The sequence below is a fragment of the Mchenga conophoros genome, linkage group LG1 (genome assembly GCF_057382185.1).
Source record: "Mchenga conophoros isolate Kocher_MC1m ecotype Shallow Benthic linkage group LG1, M_conophoros_male_GT1.1, whole genome shotgun sequence".
Lineage (NCBI taxonomy): Eukaryota > Metazoa > Chordata > Actinopteri > Cichliformes > Cichlidae > Mchenga > Mchenga conophoros.
The window spans coordinates 8,855,178-8,872,613 of record NC_140526.1 but is presented as its reverse complement, the minus strand read 5'-3'; the positions used below and the strand labels follow the sequence as shown (position 1 = coordinate 8,872,613).

Sequence of the window (17,436 nt, the reverse complement as noted above, 5' to 3'; positions counted from 1 at the left end):
TATAGTAGAAAAATAAAAGAAAGTAATGGACAAAACATCATATTAATAAACTGAAGAGACAGATTTACAGACTAGAAATAATTTACTTTATGTAAAAATGTGTAAAGCGTTAGTGGGTACCTGCTTGTTAAGTGTTTTTCAGTTTTTGTCAGCATTCATCATTCATGTCTCACCACACTTTGGATGTTCTCAGTTATTATGTATCAGCTTATTACAGTTCATTGGTAGCATTTCGCAAACTAGCCCTCTCTCATGAAATGATATTTCATCTCCCAGGTGGAAGAGTTTCCTATTTAGCTTTTTAAATTTAATTTCAGTTTTGACAATTTGTTCACCAATCAGTTTAAATTAGCCCGAATTTCTCTGCAGTGTCTCACATAATTTTTCTTTTATCTTGTGCATTGCCACAGCATTTCCACTTTAAAGGTAAATAATTGATGATGGTGCATTTCAAAACATACTTTTAATACCATAATGTTATATCACATTATAACGTGATATATAGGGATGGGTATCGAAAACCGGTTCTTGTTGAGAACCGGTTCCCACTGTTTCAATTCCTTGGAATCGTTTGCCACTTTTAAAAACGATTCCCTTATCGATTCCAGTCGCCCCGAATGACGTCATCATGTTGAGTAGCGTCTTTTACCCAGTAGGAAACACGGCGCCTGAGCGGCACAAACGCTCAAAAGTTTGGTTACACTTTATGAGAAAGGATGACAATAGGGCAACGTGCAATACTTGCAAAGTAGAGATTTCATCAAAGGGAGGAAACACTACGAATATGCAAAAGCATTTGCTCAAAAAACACGCGATTGCTTTCAACGAATGTCGTGTTTTTGATCCGCTCCGGACTAGCAAAGCTCAACCCAGCAGCAGCGGTAGCATTTCCACGTCCTCTCCCGTTAATACTGCAGGTAACTAATCAATTAGCATTGCATATTATGTTAGCGCGATTTACCTTATTACAAAACCTGCTATTACTGTGCGTTGCATTTAGATAACCATGATGAGAGAGACAGAGTCTGGTTGGCTCAGATGCTGGCAGTTCTCGCTGCAGTCTACCGGTAGCGTCTCCTTTCAGGCCAGGATAGACGAATGTCACCCAGCAGTGTCTAAGTTTGTGGTCAAAGGCTTGCACCCATTTGCCACAGCAGATGCCCCCGATTTCACTTTGGTAAGTGAATATGTTTAATTGTAGGCAGGGACATTACTGGATATTCTTGTGTAATTGCTACAGAATAATTTATGTTAAACTTTGTTATTGCTACAGGAGAATATTTATTTTATTATTTTACATATACATTTTTTTTTCTGGGGACCCTGTGACACCCCATTGAAGAGCCGTAGGCTGTGAATCTCTTAAGATCTCACTGTTGGGTTTGTAAGGCCATGTTACTCCTAAATTTCTATCTTGTTCAAAGAGAAGATATAAAACAAAGTTCTAAGCTAATCGACTTTAGTGTTCTCCTTTTTAAAAAAAAAGAATCGATAAGAGAATCGATAAGGAATCGAATCGTTAAACAGAATCGAAAATGGAATCGGAATCGTTAAAATCTTATCAATACCCATCCCTAGTGATATAGCTCTATTTTTTTTTTTCAACTCTCATGCTTTAGTCATTACAGCAAAATACATCTATAAATAAATAAATCTATCAAAATAAATCTTCCTCGTATTAAACATACACCGCTCGTCTCAAGAAATATATCACACATCTCAATAAAAACTATAAAGATGCACGAAATGACAATTACCAAAATAAACCACTCACATCAAAAGAGACAAATCACAAAAAATTACTGTGTAAAGTTTTTTTTTTAAACACATTTTTCCTATGTGAACCTCATTGATTTGCTGGCTACTTAAACTGGCACTGGCACTCTCCAAGATTTTGATATAAACCAAAGCATCTGTGTTTGGCTGCTTGTGCTTTGCAATCAGTTGAATCAAGAAAATGCAAAGGGGATGTCTTAAAATGGATGTTTTAAAATACTGATGCTACAATACACAACAAGAAAGAGAAACCCATCCCCAACTCACCTAATTGATAGTAGTGAAGTTCAGTTTTTGGGGATTTGCAATTTTCCTTTGTGATATTTATACTCGCAGAGAAGCACAAATTTGTTTTTTTGTTAAATATTTTACAATTTTTCAGTGTGCCATAATATGAGCATTAAATAAACCGTGACCACTCTTTTTTTTTACAGTTATTTCTGTGAGCCTAATTAAATGTCTCCAAAAATACAGACAGCTGTGGACAATGTAAGGGACTGCGTATCCTGCAGACCCAGGGTCAATGTTTTCTTTTTCTTTCCTACAGCTTACCTCTAAGTCCTGTTGAGTTTGATTGACTGTACAGCCAAAAGAAGCATTTGTGTCATTCTGTAATGAAAACAGATGGTCTCCATTTTTTCTACCCTTGCACCGTTAAACCTGAAGGACATTTGAGGGTAATAATGACTGATCTGCCAAATGCCTAGGACACTGGCACAACTGACCTCCACTGGAAAGAAGTTGCATAATAACTGAAATTATTTACCAGCTACACTGAGCGGTTTTAGAGCAATCCAGTTTTAGAATTTGATGAGAATAAATCCTGATGAAATATGTGTGTTGCCCCTAATCCTTTTCAGTCATAAACAGCTGTCCCGGGTCATAAATGTGAGCGTTGCTTAACCTGCTGAGAGAGCGGCCTTTGATCTGGATTTGGCTTTGCTCACCCTAACCTGATCCCCTTTTCTACCATCTGTCATAGTTTTATTATTGGCATTTTTAAATTACATTCAAAAAGATAAATAGCATCAATAAGTGCTATTCCCTTTTCATCCTTTCTTTGATTCTTAAACTCTAATTTAAACACATTGAGAATGTACATGTGACCTGGTTATGCTCACTTACATCCACTGAAATCTGAGAGCTGTTGGGTTCAGCTGTGGCCACCACTTCTTTAAGTCAGTTGCAGAATGGTGTAATGTATCTCAGTGTTTCTTACCTGCTGGGAAGCATGTTTACTGTTTTAGTTATTATTTTGGTTTGGCATTATTTAAATGCATCAAGGTCAAGGCTGGAATTTACCTTCAAGACCCTCTGGTTTCAAATTCCATGCAGGAGTATATGAATATTATCCTGCTGTATTTATTTCCAGCTCAGGCAGTAACAGATGTCTCATAATGCATTTTATAGGTGGTTCCCAATATTATACATTCAGGTCAAATAATTCTGCTATTACACTAAAAGCTTCTCACTGGCATTGTGCAATTTCCAATTTCAGTCCCAAATCATTACCTACAATGGTCCTATATATTCTCCTGCATTATTTTAAAAGTCTTCATACTGTAGTAATACTGGTAAGATGCGGTCACTGATACTAAAGTATCAAAACTGAGCTTGCAAGGGAGCTCATATGTGAATATATGTGTGTATTATCACTGTAATTATTATTAAAGAAATTACTTTCAGAATGATAGACGTTAGATGGTATATTACAAAAAAGAATCTGCATGATTAATCTCTTCACACTGTGGTGCATGATAAATTTTGTAATGGAATATAACGTGGTTCAGGTCACAGAAAAGAAAAGTGGCATTGTATGGTTTCCCTTTTGAATTTATAAAGAATGTTGCAAAAGATCTTAAGAAAGACTAAAGTAGAGTATTTCTAAGCAAGTATAATATAAAAAACAGAATATGTGTCATTTAGCAGGAAAAGTTAAACCAGCTTTATGACTAAAATTAGGTTAGGCAGAAGCCTGATGTAGATTGCAATTAAGCACCCAGTTTAAAAACATTTATTCTTAGTTACCTCCCTAAGTGGTTTCATGACTAATATACTTAATTCACATATATTTAAATATAATTTTAAAGACATCTCCAATCAATTAGAGTGATTGTGCAAAGACAGATGTGAAGAAACTCTTCACTTAATGCATATAAACAAATTCCATTTATAGATAAATTTCAATCATCTGGCACTAGCAATTCAGCAAAATCTCTCCTGCTTATAGTTGATTGATTCATATATTCATCAGTCACAGTTCATAATAATTGATTTCAGTGAGTGTCCATCTGTGTTTTTCAATATATTATATATAGTAACACAGTTAAGGTATAATGAGAGGTTCTGTTCCGAAGATTGTTTCATTTTTCCAGGATTCACACAGACATCCTAAATGCTAAGAAGGAAATTTGTCAGCCTTACATCAGTAATGAGGGAGAGTGGCCAAAGAAAATAGGTTAATATAATGGGTTTAAGAGATAACTTTAAAGATAATTTGAACACATTAAACTCCAAATATATTGGATTACAATACAGGTAACAAAATCTTAACTTAGGCAAAATAGGGCTTTGGAGTTGGCCACTTCCACAGGAATGAAACCTGCCTCCCACCACATTCATATTCCAGCACATGATATTCTGTAGTTTCTGCAGCTTATATAGCTGGATCAGATTAAACTAAAAATTCACTGAGCAATATTTTTTTGACCAAATTACACAGTCTAATGTGAGGCTGTTAGGTGTTGCCAGCTCATAAGCATCCAGTGTGCATGCAGCTCACAGCCAGCTCTCAGCCTTGTTATCTTCGTCCAGTAAACCACAAATGCTGGTTAACAGGAGACTGTGGGCAGCAGCTCTCACCCACAACTTGTCACTGACCAATTATTATCTACTTTCATTCACAACAAAAGCAGACCTCGGACAGCAATGAAAATTCTACTTTTCACATTGATAGAATAGAATAGAATAGAATAGAATAGAATAAGATGGTCCTTTACATGTACAACAAAATTATGGGTGCTCCACACCAACTGCGCATAAACAGTTGGCATGGAGCAGCAGGAAAATAGAATACAGAAATAATATATCCAATCAAGAGGAATAAATACAAACTAGAGAAATATATGTAAAAAAAAAAAAACAACAACAACAAAAGAAAGACACATATTGGAGAACAAAGTGCTTGGCAGCAGTGCAAAAGGACCTGGTCTGAAGCCTGAGTTTAGAGTCTGTGTTTGTGATTGATGAGGTGGGTGGGCAGGGGTGGGTTGTGTGTGTGTGTGTGTGTGTGTGTGTGGGGGGGGGGGGGGGGGGGATAGTGAGAGATCAGCTACTGGTGCCTTTCATAGATCTTTAAGATCGTTGTATAGAACTGAAGATTTTCTTATTTGAACCTTTGTTTACATGCAGCTTAAGGAAACTCTCATAATTTTCCTCTGTACAAAAATATGAAGTGATGTTTATCTTGTTTGGTTCTCTGCTGTTCTCTCATCAGCATATTAACAAGATGGAAACAAGCAGATCCGACTCTACTGGACCACATGTAAGGGCACATGCATGTAGATGGTCATAGCTGCCATATAGTGCCTCAAGTGGCCTGTCTGGGTAAGGCGAGAGGAAATCAAATAGAAGTCAGAGAACCGGTGCGCGCGCTCAGGTGAGTATGTGTGGAGCCGAGGAGAGGAGAAGTAGCTGTCTCCCACGTGTTGTCACGGCCAGCCACATTAAGAAAGCCTCACGGTTCGACTGAGCCCAAAAAGGGTATCCGTGAGGTCAGTGAAACAGAAGTCGCGACTGCGGCAATTTTAGACGGAGTTTCGCTCCGTGCGTGAAGCTTGGCTTGTGTAGCCGCCAGCCGCAACTGGTGGTGCTGAAGGCCACCGTCGAGGTAGATAGTGTGGGGACAGGGAGCTGGAGCGAGAGCTAACTCCAGCTGCGCTTTTCTTTAAGACCTTCCAGCATTTCCAGTTGGGTTAGGCTGAGTTTGGCCGTTAAGTGAACGTTCGGAGCGAGGGAGCACATTTAGCCGTCTCACTGGGAGCTGACGAGTCTATGGGAGGACTTTAGCCACGTCACGTAATGTTGCCCGTTGCTAGGCTGAGGTTGGATGCATTCTACGGACCCGACGTCGAGGACAAAGTGGGTCATCAAGGAATAGGTTACCCTGCCATCTAGACGACGTCCTGGTTGTTCATCCTCCTTGTTCCGCTGTATGTGAAAGTGTCGCCTTTTCGTAGCCCAGTGCTTTTCCCACGCACTGTCGCCGAGAGACAAAAGTACGGTTTCTATTTTCCTTGCTTTTGTGAACCTGAGACTGGATTGCTCACTCCGGCTGCTGTAACTTGGGCACAGGAAATCAGAGGGAAGGTAGTCTAGGCTGTGTTAATGTCTGATAGTATAGTACACTCTAGGCAGACATCGTTTCTCAAGATTGAATTCTGGAGCCCCTCTTCTGTGCCCGCAGCAGCCAGACAGGTGACAACATTCCTACAGTAGTATGTACTATGGGGGTCACGGACACAGATCCCAGCCCCCCTTGGTCATTCAGGGCAACTTGTATAATCCTGCACCCCTACATAGCGGGGGCTGGTAGCCACCTTACAAGTGGCGTCACAAACAGGATCAACTAATTGGCTTGGGGTTGTTACACTGTGATAAAGAATAGAGCTGAGGAAGGCTAAGGTGAACATGTCTGAACTAGAAGATTTGAAAAAGAGCTTTGATGAATACAAGTAGGAAAACTTGTAGTGGGCAGAGCTGGGATCAGGTGGAAGCAGCACAGAGAAACGACCCCATTGTTAGGCCGGTCTACCAAGTGGTTGAGAAGGGCACTGGAATGAGCCATGCTGAACTGTGCATGTCAACACCTGGTACAAGGCGACTTTACCATCAGCTTGACCACCTTAGGCTTTATAAAGGTGTGCTGTATGGGCATGTTAGAGACCCCCGTGATGGGGAAGAGATCAGGCAGCTCATTGTCCCAGCGACCTTGCAACATAAGGTGTATGAAAGCCAACATGAGCATGGGGGACATTTCAGTGCAAAGAGTACCCTCAGAGTGATGAGGAGGAGCTATTACTGGCCCACAATGAGTAAAGATGTTCGGGGCTGGGTCAGGGATCATCACAAGAAACTAAGGCCAGCTGTAGAGGAAGCAGACTCAGCTGCACAGGGTGCCTCCAAGAAAAGGAAGAGAATATATGATTGTAAGTCCCACAGTGCTCTGCTCCAGTCAAGTGACCATGTGCTGTTGCGCAATCACAAGCCCAGGGGTTGGAATAAGATACAGGATAAGTGGGAACCAAACCCTTATTTAGTGGTTAAGCAGAACCACCCTGACATTCCTGTGTTCACAGTCAAACTGAAGAGAGGTGGCTCAGTAAAGGTCGTTCATAGGGATCAGCTAAAGTTGTGCGCTTTTCAACCGCCGACACGGCGGTTAAGGCATGTCAATAGGTCACCAGCAAAGGTGGAGTCTGATACAGAATGCATGGAGGTTGTTTGTGTTCCGCCACCCCCGTGTGTGTCAAACCCGAACACTCACATTGCCCCAGGGGTCGAAGATGTAGGTACTTGTGTTTCCCAGGGGTCAGAGCCAGATTTAGCAGGGGGAGCGCAAGCAGCTATGACTCCAAAGGAACAGGAAAAGAGTGATGAGACCTCAGAAATGAGTGATGAGGTACAAGGAGAGGGGGGCAAAGTTTTGCAGTCTAGGTGCCAACTAAGACAAAATAGAGGAATACCCCTGTAAGGTATAGGGATTAGGTTATGAGATAAGGTACATTGGAATCCCTACTGTGTTTATTTGCAGTTGTATATGTAATTCATATGTGAATGTCACTGAATGTTTTTGGACAAATGACTTGATTTATGTTATTCTGTGTTTTGTTACAGTGATGCACTGCTGTAGACGTCACTGGTATAGCAGGGTTTAGCTGGGGGGAAATGTAAGGGCACATGCATGCAGATGGTCGTAGCTGCCATATAGTGCCTCAAGTGGCCTGTCTGGGTAAGGCGAGAGGAAATCAAATAGAAGTCAGAGAACCGGTGCGCGCGCTCTGGTGTGTATGTGTGGAGCTGAGGAGAGGAGAAGTAGCTGTCTCCCACGTGTTGTCACGGCCAGCCACATTAAGAAGCCTCACGGTTCGACTGAGCCCAAAAGGGGTATCCGTGAGGTCAGTGAAACAGAAGTCGCGACTGCGGCAATTTTAGACGGAGTTTCGCTCCGTGCGTGAAGCTTGGCTTGTGTAGCCGCGAGCTGCAACTGGTGGTGCTGCAGGCCACCGTCGAGGTAGATAGCGTGGGGACAGGGAGTTGGAGCGAGAGCTAACTCCAGCTGCGCTTTTCTTTAAGACCCTCCAGCGTTTCCAGTTGGGTTAGGCTGAGTTTGGCCGTTAAGTGAACGTTCGGAGCGAGGGAGCACAGTTAGCCGTCTCGCTGGGAGCTGACGAGTCTATGGGAGGAGTTTAGCCACGTCACTTAATGTTGCCCGTTGCTAGGCCGAGGTTGGATGCATTCTACGGACCCGACATCGAGGACAAAGTGGGTCATCAAGGAATAGGTTGCCCTGCCATCTAGACGACGTCCTGGTTGTTCATCCTCCTTGTTCCGCTGTATGTGAAAGTGTTGCCTTTTCGTAGCCCAGTGCTTTTCCCACGCACTGTCGCCGAGAGACAAAAGTACGGTTTCTATTTTCCTTGCTTTTGTGAACCTGAGACTGGATTGCTCACTCCGGCTGCTGTAACTTTCGTCAGCTTAACGGACTGGGACCCTGCAGTCAGCTCCTGTTCACTACAGTTACTCCTTCAAAAAAAGAGACTGTATATGGTTTCATATTCAAAGGACATTTTGTTGGAACTGACTCGTAGAAACTGGGACTATTACCCTGTGAACATTGTAAATTGTGTTATGTTTGTGATACAGTGTTAATCATTCTAGAGAGGAGAATTTCTTTGTTTTATTTTATTATTTTATTTATTTTGTGATTTTTGGATCCCCTTTTGTGGCTAGTGTAAACCAAGGGGTTTACAACAGTCAGAATTGCCTGCTTCATTCGTTGAACCTGATTTCTTTTTATTTCTTTTGTATTTTTGTTTCTTGCCATCCATGATTTTCAGGGCCCATCGTAACCGATGGATGGTAAAGTTCAAAGGGCCATCTGAACAAATTAAAGTTTAACATTGTTTAGAAGTGACCGTTTCATGTTTTTGTCGAACCCAAGTTGCCTTGGAGTAGGGGCACCCTAACTATCTGGTTCGGCACAGAAAATCAGAGGGAAGGAAGGCTAGGCTGTGTTAATGTCTGATAGTATAGCACACTCCAGGCAGGCATCGTTTCTCAAGATTGAATTCTGGAGCCCCTCTTCTGTGCCCGCAGCAGCCAGACAGGTGACAACATTCCTACAGTAGTATGTAGGGGGGTCACGGACACAGATCCCAGCACCCCTCAGTCATTCAGGGTTACTTGTATACTGCTACACCCCTACATAGCGGGGGCTGGTAGCCCCCTTACACATACATACTTGCCACCAACATTACATCCATAGTGTCAAGTGTTCCTCTGACTGTGAGGTGTCCACACTTGAAAAAGACCAGACTTTGAATTTCACTCAACTTTATTTAGACCAACTAGTTTGATAGCTGGTAGGTAGCAGCAGGTAAAAAACCTTTCAACACAAAAATAAAGAACATTCCATTAACCATTCAGATAAATTACATGCATTACACAGAAGACAGATGAAATAACAAAATACGCTTCAGTAAAGCCATTTACCATGTGGTTAACTGTGTTAATTTAACTGTGGTTCTTAAATATACAAAATGTGTCTTCTTTGCATTAACACTTTTTTATAAACAATTGTATTTTAAAGTATACATTTTAGCGTTCACAAACATTTTAATAGACTTTAACTAAGGATTTTCTTTACAAAGAATTATTTTCTTTAAATCAAAACCAAACATTTATTCACTAGTTTTACGATCCACCCAAGGATTTGGGGTAACTATTTTTAATATTAATTAACATAAATATGTGGGAACACTAACTGCACAAACAATTTATTCAAACTTAAACATTCATTTTTGTCAATATAATTAAACTTAAATGCAGCAACTATTTCCCTAAGCGTAAAACATTTGCACAACTGAGCTTCCATAGTCCCAGATACATCTGCAAAAGCAAAATGTGAACTCAAGAGCTTACCGATAGCCTGTCTTGTTCAAAGTCTTCCTCACAGTGGAAAAGTGCTTTGTTTGCCGTCCTCTCAGTATGTTGCACACGGGTCAAATGACTGCTGCATGCATTTAAAGGTTTACTCGGCACGCCCACCCTTGATTGCTCTAATGTGGCTCACCTGGCAGGGCGGCGCACACCAGGCCGTGCTTAGTTGTTGATTGCACCCAAGGTCTAATCAGCGGCCATGGGTAAGCAGCAGCACCGAACAGGTAGAGGGCAGGAGGAGGAAAAGAGGAATAACAGCCACACCTACTAGGTCAGCGCGACACATAGGGTTGCAAACACTGTGCCTCTGAAAATCTAATTGATGGAGGTTTTGAAGTAAAGATTAAAATACACTTTTTTTCCAAGTATTCAAGTAGTTTTTTCAAGTAGTATTTACATTTAAGAGAATATTAAATGACTAAATGGTTGTTTCTGGGCATTTTGTCTGTGTGTGTAATACAGCTGTCAAACCACAAGGTCATCTTACTAATAGTTAAAAATCATGATAAATAGTCTATTTACACTGTGTTTGTTTGTCTTGAGAAAAATAAGCTTCATTCATTAATTAAAAATGCAAGGTTTACTAAGATCTGTGCTTCTGCATTAAGTTGACAACACACTGACCTTGGCGTAGTACTCATGTGGCTTCAATAGATCAATTCCATCTGCCAAAACAAGACTGATTGGTTCACACAAGTGGGGCCTAATGTTTCCCATCATAAAAACAGCCTGCATTCGCATGAGAGAAGCAGCCTAAAGATCCATGTACTCTAAAGCGTTTGTTGAGATCCCCACATAATTATTTAAATCTTTTCAAAGGACAAATTGAACCAAGTTTGATTAATCAATAATGATTCATCCCAAGAACTTAAATAAAGAAAAAGCTAGAAGATTTGTTATCCATCTCCTGACCAAGAGACAGTATTACATCTTAATCAAAAAAGTTTTCAAGTACTGAGTCCTACTGGATACCAAATTTAATCAAGCACCAAGTTTTCAAAAGTCTTTGAGATGCTCTCATAGGACTGGTATAGACCACAAGGTGAACCACTGAAAGCAAATAATAACGGAAAGGCATTAATTGGGAAGATCAGAAACCATAAAAGTAAATGTATAACTGAGCTATACTCCTTCATTGTGAGGAAAATGCATTCTCCCTCATCTTGTTCTCAGATGTCTGATTATGTCAAAACAGCCGTGGTTTCATTTCAGACTGTGGTGGTAGTGTTACAGTAATTAGCTTTTCTGTCTCAGGAGCTACTAATCAGCTCAACTCTATCTCCAACAGACCCCCTACTGAGGGAACTACAATTTCCAGTCCTTTGTTAACTCAGCTTTTTGCATGGTTATGTGGCAGTGATCACTTTTCCCATTCAGGTAGTGATCTACATAGGACATAGCTCAGTGTTAAAATCAACAGAACTTTTGTTTGTTCAGTGAGGAATGGATTTTCTCTCTGAAAAGAAACCTGTTAGTGCTGCATGAACACAATATAATAATTAAACTTAATTATTAGACTTGACCTATAACATGCTATGCCTTGTGCTGTAAATGCACTTTTCTATCTATGCTTGAGTCACTATGCCACTGTTTATTATTATAATAGCCTCAGTTGACAAATTGAATTTAAAAACGCAATTGTTTTAAATTGGTTTTTATACTAATACACAGGATCAGGCATAGAATGCAAATGCAAAGTAGATTACACATTCATTTACATTTTGTAGAAGACTGGAATTTTGAGCAGTCAGAACAGTAGAAGTGTTTCATGTGGCCTCCTGTGCAGCAATTAGAGAACACAACGTTTTAAAGCTTCAACAGGAAAAGGGTTTGGGTGGGGGTGTAAGGGAGAAGCAAAGTGGTTTATTTGACAAAGACCTATAAAAAGAGTCGAGAGATAATAAGCATTTTTTTTTTATCTCTAAGAGCTATCATAATTAATGAAAAGGTTATCTTGAGTTTCTCATTGCTGATTTCTCAGGTCAAACAGTACCTTTTATTTTCCCCGTTTAAAGATTTTTCCCACGTCTAAAAACCTGAAATAAAACTGAGATTCATTTAGAATTTAGAATCTAATTAGGGTACAGTTCACTTTTATACACATAATCTGTTTTATTATATATTTTTTAAAAATATTTTAATGAAGACTGGAGCTGCTGTGGCCACTACTATTTAAAGTTTACACTTTTGTGTATTTATTTCTTTTTGTGTATTTATTTCTTCTTCAGCACTCCCCTCATTCACATTCATACTTTTGCTTGCTTTCACGCCTGAGCTCACCCGTACATGTAAAACTTAATGCTGTTATTCAACAGCTTGTGAAAAAAAAACATGCTTTCTGCCTTGCCGTTTATATTTCCATCTGGCTGATGGTCATGCACTAACTAAATCGGAGAGATTGGGAGTATGATGAAATTTGTGAATTTGCAAATAAATGAAACTTGCTCGAAGCAGTTCAGTTACAATGAAAAGAAGAGACTAAGATTTAAGTGATGTAGAATATCCCCATCCACGCTTCATTAACTACTGCTCAATTCAGTAATCCTAATTTAGTTATTCAGTGTGCAATGCCCGGTAATTCCTGGTAAATTATTATTATTGTTGATGACCATATTAGAGATATCGCCTCTTTAATACAGGTATTTTGCATTATTTGAAATTTGGCCATATTTAATATGAGCATGTACCACTGTGCTAAGACTTTTAGCACAATCATTAGTTTAATATAAACAAGCTATGACAGAAATTAAACATATGTCAAATGTGATTCAAGTCCTTATGGGCCTTGTATTGTATGGTTTCACATGATGTACATATGTCTGAGACATTCTCATCAGAGGGTAGTACAACAAGAACCTACTCATCAGAGTCCATCTGCCTGCAGAGAGCTTTTTTTGCTTTAATTAAATGCTCTTCTGGTAATCTGAAGAGAGTAAATCATTTAAATGAATAGTGTTTGGCACCACACTCTTAGTATCTGCTTAACTGATGGAAGCATTATTATAAGACTGGCAGTTGTAAGAGAAAATAAAAAAAAATATTCTGCTGTTTTTGGAGTATGAAAATGATCCTGTTAATATAAGGTCTGCAGTTTAATAATATTGAATTGAATTGAACTACATTTATAATAGATGCTGGCGCCAAGACATAAAAATTTGTTAAAATGTTAACAGAAAAAATGTTCATGGTCATACTTTGTTAGCCTGGACAAGAGAGAAGCATCATTGGCATTTTGACTCTGCATCCACTGAAGTGGAATTGCCCTCCAACTCTATGTGGATTAAATCTTGGATGCAAAAAATAAACTTTTTAGGCTTTATTTAATGAGGCAAGAACAGAAAATTTGTAGAAATGATCTGTGAGGGGATATGTTTAATTAGGACAAAGACACGCTTTTGCATCTGTGAGCTGCCCTCATCAATCTCAGTCTTGCTCGTTAAGGTTTAAATACCTTGCTCAGGGAAACTAATCACTGAAGGATGGAGGACAACCCTTATTTACTGTCTGAGTAGGTATTTCTGACTTTTTGGTTATAAAATATCACTGTCTATATATTTTTCTTTTCTTTTGGTTTAAATAACCATTCATTTACCTTTTATCTACTATTATATCCTTCATATTACAAAAGTCTGTGATCACAGCCACACTGCTTTCTTTTTAATTAATAATGTAGTATTTTTGAAGACGCCCTGCCACCCATTGCAAATGTCCAAAGCCTGCAAGGAGCAAAGTTTGGAGTTCAAAGTCAAGCAATTCAACTGCATCAGCACAACTTACAGCTGGGTGCGACAGATAAAATTTAGGACGCAGGGGAATTGGCGCTTAGTCCCTAGTGACAGTGGTGGCTTGATGCCTGTGTCCTAAAGCCTTCCTTTGTACTAGTGGCAAAAACACTTCCAACATTATGTGTGTGGAACAGGACAGAATTTGACACAAGCCACCGATTATTCTAAGAACCAATGTGACATTTTTTGTAAATAGATTGTAAAGAATTAAAAAAACTGGATTTTACTCTGACCTTTTGAAAGTACCGAGTGTATGCTTATGAATATAATGAGTACTGGATAGAACAGGACATTAACATCATTTTCACTATTTTTTTTTTCCTCTATACACACCATAATCAATTTGAAATGAAGCAACCAGGTTGTGAAGGAAGAGTAATCTTTTAGCTTTAGATTAAAAAAAAAAACCCCAACAATAACAACAAGTAGTACCTCTACTTTCATAGACCAAAAAACTGGGGGTACTACATAAAGGACTATTGACTGATAAGAAGCTTCATGGCCAGGTGCGGGCTGTTTCCACATAACTTTAAGAACAATTAGGTGATAAAAAAGTCAGGAGCTGAAGTATTAAAAGCTTATACATAGTAGAAAAACCTGTCAATGAAGTAACAAGGCAAGGAGACTCATTAGAGGGATACTGTAGCAGGAAGTGGCAGAAGTTAATTATTAAAGGAAAGGAAAGCTCAGCAACACCAAAAGGCATAGAGGAGCATGGAAAAACCTCAGATGAAGGACTAGGGGATTTCTGACTATTGATTATTTTTAATTATTGTTGATTATTGATTTATTTTTATTTTTTTAGTTTTTTTTTTTCATTAAAATGATAGGCACATCACTGACAAAGTGTAAAATCAAGAGATGTCTTCATGAATGTAGAAAAATATGGTTTATCTCAAGATGTAAACCAGTGGTAGCACTGAAAAGGCCATATTAGACTTTGGTAGAAGTCTGCTCAGTCCTGAAAGAAGATTCTTGAAATATTGTATTTTACCAGAATGATGAGTAAGAAGATTGAGACAAAAGGCTCCTGGTCATAAGCATAACATCTCATCTGCTTTGGAAGGCAGTGTTATCATATGAAAATGCATAACTGAAAGTAGTACTAAATTAATGTTGTTTATTCAGGGATCGATGACAAGATATAGGATTAATTTTAGGTGTATAGATCACAAAAGCATCTTAAATCAAAGAAATATAATATATGTATCAAAGTCAGTCACCTGAATTCAACTCAGCTGCACTTCATCCTTGAGTTACTGAACACACAAAAAGATGCCACAAATAAACAATAAGAATGAAAAGTAATCCGTAAATTAATCCAGTACAAATGGTTGTAATTCCTCAGTAGTTAACACCATATTTTTTGCAAAAACCATACGAATTAAAGCTGAATTAAAGCCTGTGTTTTCAGTCATACCTGTATTGCTTCATTTCAAATCCATTGTGGATTACAAATATTGGGTCGCTGTCAAATACGGACCCGACTTAAGCTAAAATTAGGCTCAATATATTGAGAGCAATGGCCTCATTTAGTTTAGAAACCACAGCGGGAGAAAAAGTAGTGGAAAGGTTATGAGTCTTATTAATAATATCACGAAATCTAAATAAGTGTTCATTTTAAGAGTCCAAATAATTTGAAAACTTTTAGAGGAGTTTAGACATTTCCAAATGACATTTCCAAATACTTAAAGCAATGACTACTCAGCTCCATTCTCTCTATCCCACCTATAAATGACCCCGACTAACTCAACAAAGAATAAAGAGGAATGACTTTTATCTGCCCTGATTGTGTGTGCATTTATAAAGCTATTCAAAACTTTCTTTCTCAAGAAAAAGAGACATGAGTCATAATGTCTTGTTAACCTATCGTCAGACATCTAACTTTCATCTCAGTGAAAGCTGTTCATGCTTCATGTGGTGTGTCAACTCTCTTGACAGTCTGTCATCTAGTTCTGGATGCTGTCTTCCATGACACATTGTTTGGCGTTATTCGCATCATGTATCTGCAGTAACTCGTGATGAATAATTATTTTTCAAACTCCCCCTGCATTTTATTAAAAGAGAGTTGCATCTCCCCCTACTGTTTCTACTGTAAATGCTTCCATGCAAAATGAAATCAAAAAGAAATATATTGTATATTTCCAGGTTTTTATGTGTCCTCATCTCACTTTGTTGTGAGAACACTAGGATTTTGATATGAACAACATCTCATGTATAGTAGCTAAACTTTTTTCTCCTGTAAACTAAAAGTAAAATGTATATAACGGAGGGCGTTTATTTGAAGGCTGAGTACATGTAAAAGTCAACATATACACAGAATACATTGGTAAAAAAGCAGATATTCTCTCACACTTTGTTTGAACTGAAGCTACTGTGAGTGTTTGGTGAGTTTCTTAACCCTTGGGCTGTTGGTAAATTAAGTTCTAACTTGTAAACAATGAGGTTTTGTACACTAGTTATGATTTTAAAAAAATTTAAAAAACGTTCTTCGCTGAGCAAGGGCAAAACATTTATGAGCAAATAATTAAATGATAGTGTCCTGCAACATGTGCACGTTAAGTATAAACACATTTGTTCCCAGTAGGTTACAGATTATGTAGATTCTAATTCTCTTAGTGTGAGCTCATTTATATTCATGACAGTAGATAATTTCACTTCCTCAGCACACTATGCACAGAAAAAAATTGAAGAAACGAAAGCAGAATCTTAGTATTACTGTCAGTGTGTGGTCAGGTGTCTTAATTGCACCATGCCTCTTCCATCTAATGTATGGCAGCACTTATAGCTTAAACAAATAGAGCACACTACAAAAATATTATTAATAATAATATTAAATAATTGTAACTATATCCAATTATCCAGTATGGTTTTATTTTTTTGTTTGTTAACGGTCATGCACAAAAAAAATGTACATTACTGATTAGTAATTTTCATCTGCAGGTAAGTTAATGTTGTTTATTCAGGGATTGATGACAAGATATAGGATCAATTTTAGGTGTATAGATCACGAAAGCATCTTAAAACAAAGAAATATATGTATCAAAGTCAGTCACCTGAATTCAACTCAGCTGCACTTCATCCTTGAGTTACTGAACACACAAAAAGATGCCACAAATAAACAACACAATATTTGATGAGGTTAGGCTATGAAACACAAATAAAGAGCTGTATATGATGCCTACATAGCCCCCAAACCTTCCACAGCCTAAATAATACACAGACACACAGTAAATATTATATGGTTTATTTAAAATAAATAAATCAGGAACCCTTATTAGGATATTGTCAAAAATTAAATATGCCAAAAACAGTCTTAAAAGAGGTATTGAACATGATTCCTTTAATATTCTCTGTACTTGTGTGCCGACATTTTTTTTTATTATAATTATTTTTTCTGTGACTATAGAGGAGTTGCATTTTATTGCATATTTATTCCTCTAACACATCATTTTTCATTTTAAGGACAAGATTTTTTTTAAATTTCACAATCAGAACGTTATCAAACAAACAGTAGTATTTTGAGAAGTGACCCATTTATAAAGACTCTTCTTAGGACTTTCTTTTATGTCTTTAAGGTAATGTGTTTTTGTACTACGGGGCGTTGTAAACGTTTAAGCCAAGACTGAAATTCTACTTCACTGACTGCTAGTGC

At 38.3% G+C, this 17,436-nt stretch overlaps 1 protein-coding gene across 1 annotated transcript; it reads left to right on the top strand.

Annotated features, from left to right (window-relative positions):
• The first annotated feature begins 690 nt into the window (after positions 1–690).
• LOC146582882 (uncharacterized) lies at positions 691–9,250 on the top strand. The gene is made up of 3 exons (XM_085248444.1): positions 691–917; positions 1,001–1,177; positions 5,273–9,250. The coding sequence occupies exon 3, from the start codon at positions 6,500–6,502 to the stop codon at positions 7,526–7,528; it is 1,029 nt and encodes a 342-aa protein (XP_085104570.1). The 5' UTR covers positions 691–917; positions 1,001–1,177; positions 5,273–6,499; the 3' UTR covers positions 7,529–9,250.
• The last annotated feature ends 8,186 nt before the right edge of the window (positions 9,251–17,436 follow it).

Bases quoted from the DNA above. Each gene is read 5' to 3' on its own strand.
- LOC146582882 (XM_085248444.1), top strand. From the start codon at position 6,500: ATGAATACAAGTAGGAAAACTTGTAGTGGGCAGAGCTGGGATCAGGTG.